Consider the following 18,227-nt stretch of genomic DNA (forward strand, 5'->3'; position numbering starts at 1 on the left):
GCGACCGCCATTAAGGTGCGTAAAAAGCTGGATAGAGTGGCGACACTGTCAAAATGGAAATAGAAAATATCTGTCAGTGTCATTCCAATTGAGCAAACAACCCATTAAACTCGTGTGGGGAAAAGAGAAAGGATGTTGAGTGTTACCAGTGTTACCAGCGTTACTTTTGATGACACGGCGCCACTCTAGTTATATTATTGTTCCAGTTGAAAATCAATATATCGATTCGCGACTTTCGATTATTTTACCTTATGCACAATGCGCATAGTGTCGCATCTAGTGCGCTGTATTGCGCGTCAGATGCGCTATACAGCGCACTAGATGCGACATTATGCGCATTGTGTATAAGGTTAAAAAATCGAAAGTCGCGAGTCATTATTTCGGTTTTCAACTGAAACAATAATATTATAGGCACTCTACCTGCATGGATGTCATCATTTAGATAAAATTGGATATCTTAAATCATCAATAGGCGATTAAAATGACTGTTCGACTGACAGCTGGCGCTGCAGTGAAAATGATGATGATGATTTGTAGGCAGCATTTTACCTATCAATATTCTATTTGCAGTGAGTTATCACAAGTTAACGTAGTGTGAGACTTCAAATATTTAAATTTTTTTCACTATACGGTAGATTCAAACTAAGAAAATGCAATTTCTACACGCTATGTATCTACCAGCTCCTGGAAAAACATAACTTCAAATTAGAAAAGAAACCGGATCACACATATTTGCAATTTCATATATATTTTCTTGACAGTAATCAGTCTACTAGATGCTGCTGAAAGTTTCTAAACAGCTGCATTGATATTGGCGTCGAGAACATCCATTTTGAGCAAATATCGCATGAAAACAGTCTCCTGTGTATTCTTTTCAGCTGTTGCGTTCTTTTTGCACCTATTTTTATGCGTATTATTTACCTTACCTAAGACAAGCAATAACAAAACACACTGCTCCCTGCATGTGACTGGAAACAAGGTCAAAAAGCCCTCAACGCGTCCAAGAAACATAAACTGTGTCTGTGTGCGTATTATCGGTTTGCAACTTGACAAGACATTTCTGTAGTTGTTGTTGTCAAGCTCATATTGGATACTTTATGACCATTACACACAAACATTCACCAGTTATGTTTCTGAGAGTCGTTCGGGGGCGCCACATTACTGGAAGTTCGCAAGGTATATGAGAAGATCTAACACTTGTGTATCTTATTATCTCGTCTTTGACCTTACCCAGGGAAAACATTAGTAATATTGTCTTTGTGTGTAGGTTGAAAACAGCAAACCAATCGATTTTGTGCACAAAGTCAAGCCACCCAATCCAAACGTGACGAAGCGTTACTCTGAAAACACTGAATCGTCGTTTTTATATAACCCCGGATCAATGGCTACCGACCCATACTGTTGATAAACGTTGATGCCCGTTCGAGGAGCGAAAAGAAAAAAAGGCGACATGACAAAGAGCTGTCAAAATACCACCGATGTGTGAGCCGTCATCAGCCCAACTACAGTCAGTTTCCAAAATATAAGTCTTCAATGAACGCTAAAGTTAGCAAGCCCGCAATAAATCGTTTTATTATTGGTAAATATCGTCCAGAATCGGTTGAAACAATAACAAACGTGTGCGCCGAATGTCGGTCTCGCGGTTCCCGGTAGTGGCTTTTGCGATCCGTTACCGCCGAGGGTGCAATTAACGTTGAAACCCACTTCCGCTTTGCAGTCGAGCGGAAGCGGAATGTCCCGCAGCAGTGGTGGCTGTGTGCGTAAAGAGAAACAGTGTACAAGATGGAGAAGTTATTCCGAGGGAATTTGTGGTTTATTTCATTCGCTGGTGGGAATCGTGTTTATCGGAAAGTGCAAGAGTGAAAATGTACGCTTGTGAATTACATCAAGAAAATTGGATTATGTTAGTTTTCGAATGAATATCCCGGAAGTTCGATATCCTTGAGACGGATGGTCGCCTGTGTTGTTAGGTTATAATGATTAATGGTCGAAACAAAGTCGAATGAAACTTTTTTTTAAAGAAATATAATGTTTAGCGAAACCGGGAGTGAATCTTTAGTGCTTAATGGAAGTTGAATTTGAAATGAGTCGGGTAGATAAGATATTGTCTGCTCCGAAAATTTTGCACCTTTCCAAGAATTTCTGCCGAATGGATAAGTATAGCATACTTACAACCGTACTGAAACCTTGAAACCCGGTCATAACTTTGTTCGGCAGATTTGTGATTTATTATTGTTCATAACAGCCAATTGTTTTTATAGACCTATCCAACAAGAGGTTCAACCACAGTTCTCCTTATCAGAAGAGGCTTTCTTAAACTGTTATCTTCTACCAGAGCATAGTTTTTTACAGTCTGCATGAACTCTTGTAGAAAGCAAAGCTTAAAGGCCACTATCGACGTTATGTTACTTATAGATTCCGTAAACACCTGCTAGTGTACAGGACAATTGCGCCATCGGTATAGTTTCCCAAAGCTGAGGTTTGAACATCCGACGACTGATTATAAATCATGATTACTGTTCGTCTGAAAATGAGTTTCGGCTGTTTCATTTGTTTGGTCGATTTGCCAGGCATTTTCGGATGATTTCCATTTATTATTCTATGTACATTGATCAGCTACATTCATTGACACAAGTGTCTTACACCAGGTCCATAGGAGACTACCTATTGTCTAACGGTCAGTGCCATCTGCTTAACTACCTGCTGACAGGCGTGACTCAGAGAATTTTCCCTAGACTAAATCTCATCGATATCGCCTGAAATAGCACTCGACCTAGCTCTATCATTTTTATCTATCGATGTTTGAATTATGGAAATAAAACTATTAAGCTCTTAGGTACATGAGAATGCAATTTTCATTTTTGATCTGATTCTGATTTTTTTTTGTAGAATACTAAATGCAGAATCTAGATTAAAACCAGCGTCACAATGAGAAAAAATAAACCAGGGGCGACTGGTGACTTTCAAAATTACCTGTTCAACTATAAATTCTAAAAATCACAGTTTGGGGAAGTAATCACAATCATTTCCGCGGAAAAACGCAAGCTATTCTTTTTGTTACTATTTAGAAATAACGTTAAAAAATAATGAAATATAAATTTAGGTTAAATTTATTTTTTACCTGTCGCCCCGTGTGCAATGCACAGGTTGCACCTACGCCCCTGAAATAAACGAAGTTTTAATTTGGGGATGAGAAAAAATAGTCGCAAATTTTGAGAAAATGCCGAAAATGTATAAGGAGCGCTAACCGTCAAAATCTAGAACAACATTACTCGTAAAAACTTTATCTTAGCACTGTACGCCTGAAATTTCATTAAACGGATATAATCAGTGTAAACGGGAACACTTTTCCCGAAAAAACATGTTTGGAGCGCTGAAAATTGCATTGAAATTTTTTTTCGGCAAAGTCAAACTTCGTGTATCAAAAATCGATCGTTAAACGACCGGGGAATTCAATAACGAACATTTAAAAAAAAAGATGAACATAATCGGTTCGGTAGTTTTACCGCAATCGTAGACACGGCAAAGTCATTTTTTGAGTAACACCATTCCAGGATAAACGCGTATAAAGTTTCAAGTTTAGCTCATGCGGCCGTGGCGAGGTGCGCTGCGAATCGCTCTTACTTTCTCCTTATTGTTCAGATCTTCATAAAAATTTGTGAAAATGTTCTCAAAATGTTGTACTTCAAGATAATGCAATAAAAAATTTTAAATTTTTTGGAAAATAAGGTATATTACCCCTTAAGACGAACTGAACAAAACAAATCGCGTGTAATGTCCACGGTTCATACAAAATTTTTAGAATTGATATGGGCAGTTGTCCACGGAGGGGAAAGGTGGAGGGTCAAAATCATTAAAAATCTGGCCACGTGGAATGTGGCCTCTAATGTATAAAAATCAAGTTTTATTACATTTGCAACCTGACACGTTCGCACAACAAGTTGATAAACTCATCCGTGAAATCTACCGCAAACTGCATATATTGTGCCTCATACAGGGGATAGTCAAAATAAGTAAGACAGGCCAAATTTTGGTTAACTTTGCCAAATATTGTTCGATTTCAATGACTCGAACACCATTTAACTAGGAACTTTTAAAGGTTCATTCCCTGACCACAAATGTGGCCTAGGTGGCCTAGGATGTAGGAAATATTCCTGAGTTCCAGCAGGTACGGCAAAGCTGCTAATTTTTGGATGAATTTTGCCTCGTCTAGACGGGACTCGAAAATTTTTTCGAAGCCTAAAGTCACACCTATTCCCGTTCATTTTCGCATCCTCGCAAACTGCATACATTGCCCGCTTTACTAAACTTAAAATGTAAGTCATATGACAAAAAATGAAATTAGTTCGTAAAGATAATGGCTTGCCTGATAAAAATGCTTATTTGCATCATGAGCATAGATGGAGAAGCATTCCTATAGTGAATGGTGCATCAAGACTAGGAATCGGCCAGGAACACATTGAGAAATGGCTATTTTTCATCCGGATGTCCGCAAGGGAACCTGAAGTAGGGGACATCTACATTGATGAAATGTACCCGTGCGATTAATTTAAATACCTACGAAGAGGACTAACCCGACAAAGGGGCGGGGTCACGAACACGGTATTATGGAAAAAATAAAAAAAAAGGTTGGGCTGCGCTGCGCGTTGTTTTTTCAGGTATAAAGACAAATGTTGTTCGCGAAGTGCATTAGTTTTCCGTCAACCGTTCCGTTAACCCTTCCATACTATAGCTGTTACCAAGAGAGCTAGCCAAGTACGCCAGGTCCGAAGCTAAAGCTAACTCGAAATACACTAGCTCAAAGTGAATTGTTTCGTTTCTCCTGCCAAGTACAAATTACAATTGGCGTTTTGCAAGGCCACAAATACGTTCTTGAAACAATGTTTAATTTTACTACCTTACATATTACGAAATAGGTAGTTCTACATTTATTTCAAGCGAATAAAAACTGACATTAAAATTGTTTTTCTCGAAATGCGATCGTATTTTAGCTATTGAGCTAGTTTGAATTATGTTTGAAATTTGTTTGTTGTTGTTATTGAGTCGTTTAGAATGTGTAATACAAAATAAATAGCTAGATTAATGTGATTATTCAACTCGGAAAAATCTTTTGATGAATAAGTTAAAAAAAATCCCATTGTTGTCAGAATATGAAGACAATATTAACACTAGGGTGACAATGTCTGTATGAAAAAAATTTCATCATCGAATTTTAAAACCCTAACGTGTACATTTTGTTTATTGGCTCAGAAAAATAACCTGTGCAAAATTTCAGCTCAATCTGATACGATTTAGGGGTGTCTCAAAGCGCACAAAGTTGCGATTTTTCGACCCTCGAGTCGGCTTCGAAATGGTCACGGTAGAACCATTTTTCACTGCGATAATCCTCTTCTTTTTCCTCTGATGCTACCAAGGCTCGCTGTCTTAGTAAATTTTTTAACAAACATGTCAAACGAGTACCACCACCACGACGTTTTTTTCCTCAAACGTATTTTGATATCTTTTCTAGAAATGAGAGTTACGCACGTTGAGTGCGGATATTTTAGAAATTATTTATATCATTAATCTTGTAATAATATTTCTCAACATAAATAGAACGAAGCGGGGGCCTAGTGTGGTTGGTTACGTCTCCGCCAACCACGCTCGACGCCTGGGTTCGAATCCCACCGCCGACATAGGTGTCGATGGTTGTGAGGTGGCGTGATCCACTCACAACCAACCCAACTGGTCTATATTCAATCCTAGCCGACACCGGGAGATTTTCTGAGGCGAAAAATCTCTGGGATCACGCCTTCCATCGCATGAGGAAGTAAAGCCGTTGGCGCCGGTCCGTTAATAAACGGGTCGTGAGTTAGGGTCCTGGGTGTGGAGTCGCCTCCCTGGGCGTCGGTGATTGGTCACAACAGTGGCGGAACTAGACCGACGGAAAATAAGCGAGAATAAAAAAAAAAAAAATAGAACGAAGTATACTCAAATAGGCCAGAATAACACCGCCGCGAGTGTCGAATGATCATCCTTTTCTTTGTTTAAAAGGCGACGGTCGGTTTTACATTAGTTGGAAAAGTCGAAAATTTATAATTTATCATATTTATTAGGCATCTTACACTAGATTTTCATTAGGGTGGTTTTTTTTTTTGACGTAGAGCTACGTCTCTCAGGAAGTTCGGCTATATACTCGGCTACATAGGGATGTAAAATGAAAATCCAAACCCGGGAAAAGTGAAAAATATGTCCAATTTCAAATGCTAATAAATCGGTTAGTTTTCGAAGGATTTTCTTTGTTCTTGCAGCAATAGATTGGAAAATCTTCTAAGACTTCTCCCAAATGCAAAAAATTGTAATTTTTTTATTCAAACTATTGTACTATCAAAAATTGTCAAGCCTTGTTACAATGCAAAATTCGACCTATGATTGGTCGTTATATGATTGTTCTCCAAGAACGGTCGACAGAATTATAGACCTAGTAATTTGAATGTGCTATTTGTCCTATATAAGAGCCTGTTTCAACGGAAACCGCTCATGTTAGTTCTAGACATCGACAACAGCAGTCCTCCCTTAGCAGCACCAGCTGTGGTAGCGGATAGCATCAGCAGCAGCAGTGGTATCAGCAGCGATATCGGGGCCAGCTGGTGCAGCGGCGCTTCCTTTAGTAAAAGCTGCCTTTGTGCAGTAGCGAGCAGCATTAGTAGTAGGTACATTAGCCGACACTTCCTCTGATGAAAAGTTGCCGTATTTTGACAACACACAAACGTTTTGGGATGCTGGCTTTCAAAGTATATGGGCCGTCAAATTTTCAGTGTGAAAACAGCTTTCAACTGTGTTATCAGAAAAATGCCCTAAGCACACAAAAAACACAAAATTATTGAAGATATGATATTTTCTCGTTTTGCGCTGGAATTAAAAATAAAATGTAATTTTAATCTCTAAGCACTTTGACTGTTGAAAGTTGTTTGCGTTGTATAGTGTTTCCTTCATTTTTGTTCAGTGATGTATGTGCAAACTAAAATTCGGTAGCATTTCAACTCCTCTTTTGCACAAAATTTTAAACATATTCAATACAAGTAATGTAACAAACAACCTTATGTAGTTCTACGTCAACCTTGCGGTCGTGGCTTTGCTTACAACCTTTGTGATTTGCAGGGTGACGACTACCGGGAAAAACCGGGAGAATTGGGGAATATCAGGGATTTAATTTTTCGATCAGGGAAATCAGGGAATATCAGGGAATTTAAAAAGTCATCAGGGAAAATTTTAGAGGCTTGGGATTTTTTTACGGAGTTTAGTTAGTTCTGAATTGGATTTATTAACAAGTCATTAAGTAGTACGCGTATTTTATGGTAGTTACTACGCTTTTTTATAAAAACCAGTGGTTAGACGAGATTTTTTTCTTCAGTTTCTTGCAATTGCTTCCGAACTATTGACGCACCGTCTAACATCACCTGAGCAAACTCCACTATCGCTATTGTCATATTCCAGTAATCAAGAATGGCGCTTGCTGTCTTGCAACCAATTAACAGAAGACTCAAAGGCTTGCTCAATAGTTTGAGTGTGTTCATAACTCGAAATATAGTGAGCCCAATTAAAGACGAAGTCACACGTTAATTTTATCAAATTTCTACCCGGGAATTTTTACCAGCAGAATTAACCCTTTATATGGCAGTGCCAACAACTTTCGTTTTTTTCTGCATCATAATTACGAGCTGTGATCAGTGATCAGAAATAAACAATAAAATTTAATCACATTTTTTTGGCCTCGGCCCGTTAAAGGGTTAATCGAAACTAACTTAAATGAGATTAAATCTATCATTAAAATTTTCAAAAGTATAAAAGCACCTCGTCACGATGGGGTTTTAAACATTTTAAATGAAGTTCTTGAGAAATTCTCAGAAACTGCTTTGAAATGATCATTTTGTCAAATTATGGAAAAATGCCAAAAACACTCAAATTTTAAAGCCGGATAAGAAACCAGTTGAGGTTTCAAGTTGTCGACCAATCAATTTATGATGATACGAGCTAATGAATCTGAAGGTTATTCAAGTGGAGCTGCTCTTCTTTACATAAAAAAGCATTCGACAGTGTTTAGCATAAAGGTTTGATTGCGAAATTGTTAATTTCTAATTTTCTACTTTTTACAGCCAAGATTTTAAAACAATTATTCAACTGATCCAACCACAATTCGAAATCTGATTGATTTTCTTGTCAAAGCAGGTGTGCCTCGAAATAGTTAATCGATAACACTCTTCCTGTGAATTTTGGTGCCCCTAAACGTTTCGGAAATGCCTCAAGTCTTCATAAACTTCAATAAAATTTTCCCGTAAGTAAACGGAAAAACGACGAACACGGTGAGCACTTTTGAAGCACTTCTGTATTAACCACGGGCACCAAAATAAACAGGTAAAAAGCTGTAATATTTCTAGGGTACTTATTTAAGCTTAAGGACAACTTTTTTTTCACTTTTGTCGTCCAGTGTAATTTTTTTTTCAATTTTATTTAATTTTATTTAAAATATTTTTGTTCAAAATTCAAGTTAGCAAAAGCGAAGCTAAACTGTTTTAAATACTGGTGGGAATTTTAACAGGAATCAGTTCAAGTCTGATCCTTTTTAGTACATTTAGGTGAAAAAGTCATAACTTAAATCAGTTTAAAATAAATTTGAATAGTCAGGGAAAAAATAAGGAACATCAAGGAAAATCAGGGAATATCAGGGAATTTATTTTTGGAAATTGAGTCGCCACCCTGGATTTTTTTACTAGGGTGGTGCCAAAAATAAAAATTTAATTTATTGTTATTGGATAGAAAAAAGCAATCTTAGTAAGAAACTCATCTCTTTGACATTTCGTTACTCGCGCCGTTTCTAAACAAAATCAATTTTTTTGAAAACTTCAGACATTTCACTTGATTTTCAGTTCGTAGAATATTCACCTATGTGAACCAATCAATTTCATAAAGGCATATAATCTTTGTCAAACTTTTTCAGCAATAATTACAAAATGAATAAGCAATTCTCAGCTCGATTGCTTTTCTTCTATTATAGTCAAAACATTCTTTCGAAACCACCTTGTAGAAAATAATCTATTTGTATGTCATGTTTCATACGCCAAACCACCCTTACGAGAACTAACGGGTCCATTTTTGTGATACATCAAGTATAAGATGTTATATAGACAAATAAGCATGAGCATTTTTCCTACTCAACCACTATAAATTTCGTTTTGATTGTTTTTGGCACCACCCTAGTAAAAAATAAATGAACCATCCTAATGAAAATCAAGTTGAAGATGCCTAATGAACATTAAATTAATTTACATGTAGTTTATAGCAACTTTTGAGTTATTTTGAAAGTCAATTCTAAAAATTTTCATAGTAGGCTCTCAGTTGCCCAAAAAAACCGGCTGAGAAAGACGATTTCCTGCCATACCTTTTTTTCCGAGATAACACTAGATCTCGACATTTTATGCATTTTTAAGTAATTTGGCATCAGAAAAATTTTTCGATTACATGTAGATTTTTGAGAGTTAAAAAATCACAACTTTGAGCTCTTTGAGGCACCCCCAAATCATATCCGATTGAGCTGAAATTTTGCACAGGTCATTTTTTTTGTTCCAATAAATAAAATGTACATGGTCGGTTTTTTGAAATTTGACATGACCCTTCTCGCTGTCACCATAGGGTGACTAGAGTAGGGTGTTTTTTACACAGTTTCATTTTTACACGATATTTTTACGACGTTTTTCCAAATAACGCGGTTTTTTACGTCGTTTTTTCCAAATAAAGTGTTTTTTGCACGTTTTTTTACATGGTACGTAGAATCGTGTATAATAAAAAATTTACTGTACTTCAATTGAACAACCTAAATGCACTGAAAAATAAGGCGCCGTCCGCTGCGGAATGCTACAATCAGTAGCCTGCTTGCTACTGATCGATCCAGTTTTCAGTGATGAAAAATAACGACTAAATTGTTACTCGAACGATCAAACAAGATATCAATGACTAAAATCTGATCAGTGGCCACAAAGTTGTAAGCATTTGAAATAATTTATTCTGCCATTTCACTCTATTATCGATATGTCGGAATGACAACCCCATTAAAGTAGGACGTATTCTACGTCAAAAAAACACTTAAAACAATCACAAAAATAATTCTTGCAAGGTTCGTATGTACTTGATCCGAGTGCGCAGATGTAGACAAGCGAAACAAATATATTGGAATAAGATGGGTATATTTTTCTACTAGTTTATTTATATAATGCACTATGCCGGAGATTACTAGTTCGAATCCCTTCTGTATGAGGCTTTTAAATCTCATGTCACATGTTTCAGTCGTTCATTTTTCGCGTTTAATAATTACATACACTGTTTGCTTTACAAAGCATGAATGCATGAAATTGAAAGACAAAAAATTGAAATTAGTTCGGAAAATATACAATTATGAAACCAAATTAAAACAGAAAAATCAAATCATAAGAACATATTGAAATCGATTAAAAAATTCTATGTACGAGGAATTTTGCCAGATATCCCCATGAATAGAAGAAATAAACGTAGATAGCACTTAGACGTTTTATATACTTTTTTGGAAGTCTGAAAGTCAGGGTTGTTAGTAAAAAATCATTTCTACATCGATTTTGTAAAGCTTACGTTCATGTCATGTGTAGTAGCTAGAGAAAAACTTTTGCTCTGTCGCTTTCAGTGTCATCAAAGGGTGAAAAGATTCGCTGAAGTTACTAGGAGTAACTAGATTTATTCAAATAAACATATCGCACAACAGTCTAATCGGTTGTGATTTCGCGCCGTGAAGCAGATCGAAAAAGCCCACCCGCGACCGATATTCCTTAGCAGAGCCACACAATGTACATAGTTCCGCCGAGGTGGCAACTGGCGGCGGCGTCGGCGGTTTTCCATATTTTGTGCATCGTATCCCAATGATTTCCCTTTCTTTTCTCATCTTTCCGTTTCTTTCTCATGCTTTGCCGTGTACTGTTGCATTTTTGCACTGTGCGATTTACTAACCGCCCGTCACCACCCTGCGACCGTCAACCGCGCTCGGATGACGCTGCAGACCACTTGAGTTGTTTTGTTTCGCAAATTCCATCTCGGCCGCCGGTGAAAGCATCAGCAACTGAGCCATCCGCGCAACCAACGACGACTACGACTACGGCGGCGGCGGCAACGACGACGACGACGACGATTGCCAAGCGAAGGAGAAACAGGCGAAGGCGGAAATCGTTGGTGGCACAGGTAGCGGGGCAGCAGGTCGGCGACGGGTTCGAGATCTGTCTTGAAGGGACGCTTCGAAAGCGAGAAACGGAGCTTCTGCCGCTGGCGCAAAGGCAGAGCGGAGAAGCGAGAAGATGTTTGCCGAGAAACTGCTCGCCAGCGTCGTCAAAGCGGATGTGATAGCAGCGAACAGCAGCGATGCGGAGGAAATGCTGGAGAAGTTCGTTCCAGTTGGAATGGTGAGTTGGACTTTAGTGTAGTATTTATTTCTATTTCGGTTCACGCACGCGACGCTCTGTCTCAGTGTGTGCGCTTGGGGTGTACGTTAAGAGAGTGTGCGGTTTCATTTCCGTTGCGCTGAATGTTTCGGGTTTTTTTTTCTTTGCGTTTTTATACTGTTTCCTCCCAGCAGCCAACGGCTTTGGGTTTAGTGTTCGGTGATTTGTTGATGAGGTGATGCAAACTTAAACGTCGTATTCGTGAAAATGTGGATGCGATTTAACGCTAGCAGCATTTTACATCTGCTCACAATTTTCCACCGTAAAGTAGATCCTGATAACAGAATTAATGTTACGCTGACTTAGCAAAATTGGTACTGGGGTGAAACTAAATTGCTGGTTTTGCATAAAAAAAACTTCACATTGACCCTATCTTGCAGATCAACGGTTCAATGGGCGGTCAGAAACCGCAGACCGTCATCACCGATCTGGGCAAGGCACTGCTCCAGGCTGCCAAAACCGGCAACACGGAGAAGGTTCATGAACTGATGAGCCGAGGGGCTCCTTTCACAGCTGATTGGGTAAGTTTCAGACTGTCACGATAATAAAGCGCCAAATTATGAATCAAAATCTAATCAATGCTCTTGCAGCTTGGAACTTCACCGCTACACTTAGCTGCCCGGTACAATCATGTGGAGACGTGCAAGGTACTTCTGCGAGCTGGGATCAGCAAGGACAGCAAGACGAAGGTAGACCGAACACCGCTTCACTTTGCCGTGTACCAAGGAAATATCGAAATCGTGGAGCTGCTGCTGAGTAGCAAATGTGAAGTAGATGCTAAGGATATGGTAAGAAAAATGCCGCTTTTTCTAGGTTTCCATGATTAAAAAGTTATTTTTTATTCTAGCTTAAAATGTCCGCCCTGCACTGGGCAGTAGAGAAACGACACGACAAAATTGTCGAAATGCTTTTGCAGCACGGGGCCGACCCGAATGCTCTGTCGAAGTTCGGTAAATCTCCCATCAGCATAGCAACCGAGACGGGTCAACTGGATTTGGTTCGAATTCTACTGCTGGCCAATCAAATGCGGGCTGCTAGCCGTGAACAAGTACGGTTCGGCTGTCTGTGTGAATAAATTTTTATTTATAACAACTTTTATTTCTAGGTCCAAGAAGCAACCGACAGCTTGATGTACGAGCTGCAGGAACATAAGAAGAGAAACAGTGTTCACATAGACGACGCCGAGGACAACATTACGATGGATCTAAGCAATGACGATAGCATATCTAATATGTCGTCTTCTCACAGAGGAGGGGCAGGGATCGATCAGCACGACAGTAACACCAACGACACCGACAATCTCATCGAGAAGGAAGACAGTATAAGCGATGCAATCATTAATCTAGAACAAAATACAGAACAGGATCCCAAAAATTTGGATTCCAGTACGTTACAAATGCTGAAAGAACACGGCATAGCAATGATACCGTCGGATGATTCGGGCAGTCTGATCACATCGGCTATTCAAAGCGGACGAAAGATTGTCCTGTCGGAAGCGGGCAAATTTGCTCTCAATGAAACTAGAGTGCATTCGGGTACCGGGATTTCACCGTCGGCAATGCCAACTACAAAGAAAACAATCAAACTGATCAAAAAGACAACACCTTACTCCTTATCCCAGCAACAACAACAACAACAGCAGCAGCAAAGGCAATCTATCGGATCTAGCCACACCGGAAGTGGTGGGACGATAAAAACAAATAAGGTAATAAAAATACTTTCGGCTGAAGAGTTTAAACAAATTTGCGGTGGAGAGGTAGGAGGTCTGAAAAAGTTTCCCACATCCGAATATAGGAAAACAGTGCAGTCAACGACACCAATGAGGTAAGTTTTAGTATGGTGACCGAACGATTCCACAAGCTTTATTGAATTTACTGTCTGCAGGATGCCCCAGTTAGCTCATCGGCCAGCAGGATCGATCGCGTCGTCCGGTTCAAAGACGATCAAGAAAATTGTCATGACGAAAAACAGGCTCGCAACAACTGGCGGGAGTTTGTCCTACTCCAGTGAAAAGCTTAACACTGTAAATAGTTTCGGTAGTGGTAGCAATAGCAATAGTATCAACAATAGCAACAACAATCGGCATATAATCACCTCGGCAGACGGTGTGAAACGACTTAGAACGGCCACCGGGATGGAGATAATCTCAAAACTGCCTACCAAGTTACCCCAGGATACGGTGGTATCGCTGGAAGGTGCTACAGTTCAGTCTCGACAAACCAGTGGTGTTGTTCCAATGTCAACGGTAAGCGCGAGCCAGCAGCGGTCGCACCAGCAACAAGTGGTGAGTAGTAATGCAAACTTTTCTTCCAACTCCGCACTAAGCGGAGGGAACGCCGCGGGTACCGTTAGCATCGCCAGCAATAGCAGTTCACCGGTAATGACATTCAGTGAACTGGAACGACATTTCCTTGAGCTGAAAAAACAGACGGACGATTTGCGGAAGCAGTTTGAACTATCTCAGAAGCAGAACGAAGAGTACAGGGCCCGAGTCGATAAGCTCGAGAAGGAGGTTCAAACACTGAAGCAGAGTAGTAATAATAATCCTAACAATTTTATAGAGATAGTTTAACGGTAAGGTGAATAGTGTGGTTTAGAGATTATTTATTTAGTAGGCAGCCCGGCGTCTACAGCTTTTCCGCCAGTTGTTTTTTTAAAGCGGTTTTGTATTTTCTACGTTGTCGATTACGGTATTCCTAGATTGCTCTCGAGAAAGGAAATATATAAGAACACAGATATTATTATATGCGACGTTCTCTTCTCTAGCTCGAAGTACAAGAAGCGTTTCGATGCCCTGATTCCACTAGTATGCAATTATACGTTCTAACTGGCAATATTATATGGTAGAGCTAGATTCTGAAGCAGCTATGATTCGATGTTCGGGATGAATTCGGTTTCTGCGCGGAACAAGCTTCATTCGTGTCATTTATGTAGCCTAACACAGCCATGGTTAGCTTTATTTATAACTGTATATTTATGTTAAAAAAGACCCGCTCTTTTACCTACTGTATTGACATATAAATTATATTTAATTTATTACAGTCGGCCATAATTACAAGCGTGTTTCTGGTATGCGCTTTGGTTTTCCTCCGATAAATTATTCAGTAAATTTTGATGTCGGGGATTACATTCCATGAACCCAGACAATATTTATGTACGCAACTAGAACGACACGAAAATTAAGCTTATATTTCTGAACAACTACCTGTGTCACAAAACAGATCAGAAAAATCTGCTTATTGCTTATCACAGCGCTATTTTGAAATTTCGCTTCATTCATTTGTTGCGTGTTCCCAGTGAAAGCTAAAACTCTTTATATTTCTATACAATTCAAGTGGAAGCTGCATTTGTCCTACGTTGCAATGCATTTATCAACTGCTTGCCTAGTCTAGCCTACCGTCATAACTATAAACATTCATTCTTCGATACCAGTTGTTATATAGGATTTATGGAATTTATTTTTTATAGCTGACAACGAAAGCCATGCTACTAGCGCTTCCCCATATTGCTATAGGTTATTTCTGTTTGTTGTTTCTTTGGACTCAGATTTCATTTCGGTTGAAAAAGAATGAGAAATTGTATTCTACCTCGGAACAGACAGCATCTAAATTGTTCAAGTTTGTTGAAGAAAGAATATTTTTACATCGGTTACTCTAATTGAATGGTTGAGAGAAAATTAATTGGAGCAAATTATTTCCGAACGGAAACAAAACTCTGATACATAAGCGCTTTACGGTAAGAAACAAGAATCACGTTTTACATTTATTACACGAAAAGGAAATATCATACAACAACAGTTCGCTCTTCATGTTTTCCTATAAGGGATGTAAATATAGATAAAGAGACACTATGTATAGTCTATAAGATAATTATATATTATATATAATTTTAAACAGATTCGCTATAAAGTTTACAAACATTGAGCTTAAACGGTGTTAAACGGTGAAAACAGTAATAGAAGATATGAGAATCGCTTTATTCAGTTGTTTTCCGCTGGTTGTTCCCCTCCCTGTTCGGCCGTGATTCCCGTCGTTTCCTGAATCCACTCGGTGTACTCCGTAACCCTAGCGAAAGCAACCGGCAGCATTTTTTCGCATCCAATGGCATGACCAAAACTGACCACACCTATTAGCTTTTTGTCATCCTCCAGTACTAGCGGACCACCGGAATCTCCGTTGCAGGTGGACTGCCGATTTTCACCACGGCAGCAGAGTGTCGTCGATTGAACCGCCGGTCCGTACAACAGCCTGCATTCATTGTTTTTAATCACTTTCAACGTGGCATATTGTAACCTCCGAGCCGCTCCACCCATCACATCCCTTTGCTTCCCCCATCCGCTCACGACGGCCATTCGGCGATCATAACTGTCATGACCGGTAGGTAGCGCTACGGGTTTAATCCGATCACTAAACTGAACTTTCTCAGGCAGTTTTATCAGCGCCACATCGTTAGAAATCGTGTCTCCATCATAGTCTGGATGACGTGTGTATTCCGTTGCGTTGAGCACCGTTCGTCCATCATTCCCCTGGTCCTTGAAGTCTACGGCCCCTAGTGTTACCTCAAATGATCGTGCCTTTTCTACACAATGACCCGCGGTTAGAATCCATTCATCACTCAGTAAACTTCCTCCGCATAAAGCGCGACCTTCGGGCATGTCGATAATCAATTTGGCCTGGTAAGGGAACTGTCCCAGTTCGGCATCCTTCCCGTTAATAATACGTGACTGTTCTGCCCACACCTGCGTTGTAACCAAGAACATCCAAACGATCCAGCGGGCCATGGGTACCTTGCACGAAACTAGTCAGCAGTAGTAGTCTTTTCAACCGTTAAAGCATTACTATCATTCTACAAGTAGTTCGCAACTGTTAATAACTGTACTGGCAATTGCAGTTATAGAAGCATAATATGTACTACCAATTCTCAACTGAATTCTTATCAATAAGCACTAGAGGCGCTCCATTGCATAGTGTCATAAATTCCAGTCTTGAAAGTTGATTGACGTAAGGCAAATTGGTGCTGCAAAACCGGTTTAGATGTCATTTTTCTATTAGGTCTCAGATAGCAGTTTATTCTTGAAATGCGTGTTTAAATATTGTAAAACGCAGTTGCGCTGCATGTTGTGCATAATCACTACCATAAAATAAGTATTTCTGGTATTTCTCCTGCTCCTGTTGGTATTGGTGACAAGAATGTACAGTAGGGGGGCAATGTAAATCGTATTTCGCTGAAATTTTGCAGGGAGGCTATTTTCGAGAAGACGGAACGTGCGAAAAAACGATATTTGAAGGTCAAAATTTTCCAATATATTCCACTGGTTTAAAACACGTAAATTTTCCAAGTCTGTAACGAAAAAGTCGAAAAAAAATTTCTCGAGATAACACCAGTGCTTTTTTTCATAGATTGAGCTGAAATTTTGCATGAGGGCTTTTGTCGAGAAGACGAAACTTTAGAACATTACTTTTAAGCGATATTTTAAGGTAAATTTATTTTCTTAAAACTCACTGCCTTTTTACTGAGTAAAATAACAACATCCTCGACTTTTGCCTTTAGTACAGTGCCTCCACAGTTATGGGTCACCTACAATTATGGGTCACTTTCACGCAAATACGTCTATTCTCACGAAACTGAAAAATTTTTATTAGCAGTAGTATTTTTGTAACTCACTTGTAACCTCATTCATATGATTAAAATGATTTTAAGTTGAAAATGTCACGAAAAACTATAATTCTGCTCGGTGCAGTAAGTAAAGTGACCCATAATTGTAGTAATGTTACATGTTGCGGTACACAATTGTGGGTCAGTCCATATTTTGGCTTTTTTTATTACTTTTACATGGTTATGCGACAAGACTGAATAAAGTAACTTATTTTAAAGCTTTTATAACAATAAAATAACTTGCGTTATGTATTTTGATGATTTTATAGTCTAAATGATTTTGAATGCCAAAAGTGACCCATAATTGTGTCTTTGGCTATGTAAGTGATATTTTTCTTCCCAACCGATTCACACGCATCAACTGCAGTGAAACTAATTGTTGATCGAAAGTACACATCAGAACACAGAGATAGATTGTAAAACATTCATAGTTGATAATTTTTCCTATTTTATATCCATTTTTGAACATTCAGATAACACGTTGACTGACCCATAATTGTAGAGGGACTGTACATCACCTCTATTCCGGAAATACTCATGTTATTTTCGTTGTTTTCCAGAAACTAAAAGTGGTCAACTTCGAACTCAAAATGGTGTCCAGGGTCAATGCTTGGCTTCTATACATTATCTCGATTCCATATGTAGTAGTATTCGACTATTTCCCAGACTATTTGCCATCTTACAATTCAAAATGGTGTCTGAGGTTAATTATTAGCTTCTTGCATCATTCTGGTTGAAGAACCACTCATATTGGGTGGTATTTGGTCACTTTAGGCTATTTTTCAGAAACCGGCAAGTCGCCATCTTAGAATTCAAAATCGTGTCTGTGGTCGATTCTAGCTCCTGTGTATCATTCTGGTTCCGAGCGTCATTTTGATTAGGCTTGCGGTGATCCTGATAGAGACTTAGCGGATCAACCGAAATAAAAAAACTCATATTATTTCATTAGTTTAGAAGTGTGCCAGGTCCTTGAACGATCGCTTTTATAAGTATTTTGTTTTCGGTGCAAACGGGAACGTTTTTCCCAAAAAGTGCACGTTTTGAGCGCAAAAAATTGCATTAAATTTTTTTTTGCGG

At 39.0% G+C, this 18,227-nt stretch overlaps 2 protein-coding genes across 4 annotated transcripts; one reads left to right on the plus strand and one right to left on the minus strand.

The window, feature by feature from the left end:
• Nucleotides 1-1,466: 1,466 nt before the first annotated feature.
• Nucleotides 1,467-15,425, plus strand: LOC129722841 (GA-binding protein subunit beta-2). 3 transcript variants are annotated; one of them, XM_055676625.1, is made up of 7 exons: nt 1,467-1,579; nt 11,060-11,456; nt 11,876-12,016; nt 12,086-12,283; nt 12,343-12,543; nt 12,601-13,319; nt 13,380-15,425. In XM_055676625.1, the coding sequence occupies exons 2-7, from the start codon at nt 11,352-11,354 to the stop codon at nt 14,065-14,067; spliced, it is 2,052 nt and encodes a 683-aa protein (XP_055532600.1). In that variant the 5' UTR covers nt 1,467-1,579; nt 11,060-11,351; the 3' UTR covers nt 14,068-15,425. The 3 variants fall into 3 exon arrangements, with proteins under 3 accessions (XP_055532600.1, XP_055532601.1, XP_055532602.1); XM_055676626.1 differs by lacking the exon at nt 1,467-1,579 and adding an exon at nt 1,599-2,092; XM_055676627.1 differs by lacking the exons at nt 1,467-1,579; nt 11,060-11,456 and adding an exon at nt 11,598-11,809.
• Nucleotides 15,371-16,412, minus strand: LOC129722842 (collagenase-like). The gene has a single exon (XM_055676628.1). It carries the CDS (start codon nt 16,273-16,275, stop codon nt 15,475-15,477), a length of 801 nt encoding a protein of 266 aa, XP_055532603.1. The 5' UTR covers nt 16,276-16,412; the 3' UTR covers nt 15,371-15,474.
• Between the last annotated feature and the right edge of the window lie 1,815 nt (nt 16,413-18,227).

The sequence above is a fragment of the Wyeomyia smithii genome, chromosome 2 (assembly GCF_029784165.1).
Source record: "Wyeomyia smithii strain HCP4-BCI-WySm-NY-G18 chromosome 2, ASM2978416v1, whole genome shotgun sequence".
NCBI classification, from domain to species: Eukaryota; Metazoa; Arthropoda; class Insecta; order Diptera; family Culicidae; genus Wyeomyia; species Wyeomyia smithii.

What these genes read in the sequence shown, in the direction of transcription:
- LOC129722841 (XM_055676625.1), top strand. Translation starts at nt 11,352, where the DNA reads ATGTTTGCCGAGAAACTGCTCGCCAGCGTCGTCAAAGCGGATGTGATA. An exon ending in GGGCTGCTAGCCGTGAACAA is followed by an intron (nt 12,544 to 12,600) that starts GTACGGTTCGGC and finishes TTTTATTTCTAG; the next exon opens with GTCCAAGAAGCAACCGACAG. An exon ending in CAGTCAACGACACCAATGAG is followed by an intron (nt 13,320 to 13,379) that starts GTAAGTTTTAGT and finishes TACTGTCTGCAG; the next exon opens with GATGCCCCAGTTAGCTCATC.
- LOC129722842 (XM_055676628.1), bottom strand. Translation starts at nt 16,275, where the DNA reads ATGGCCCGCTGGATCGTTTGGATGTTCTTGGTTACAACGCAGGTGTGG.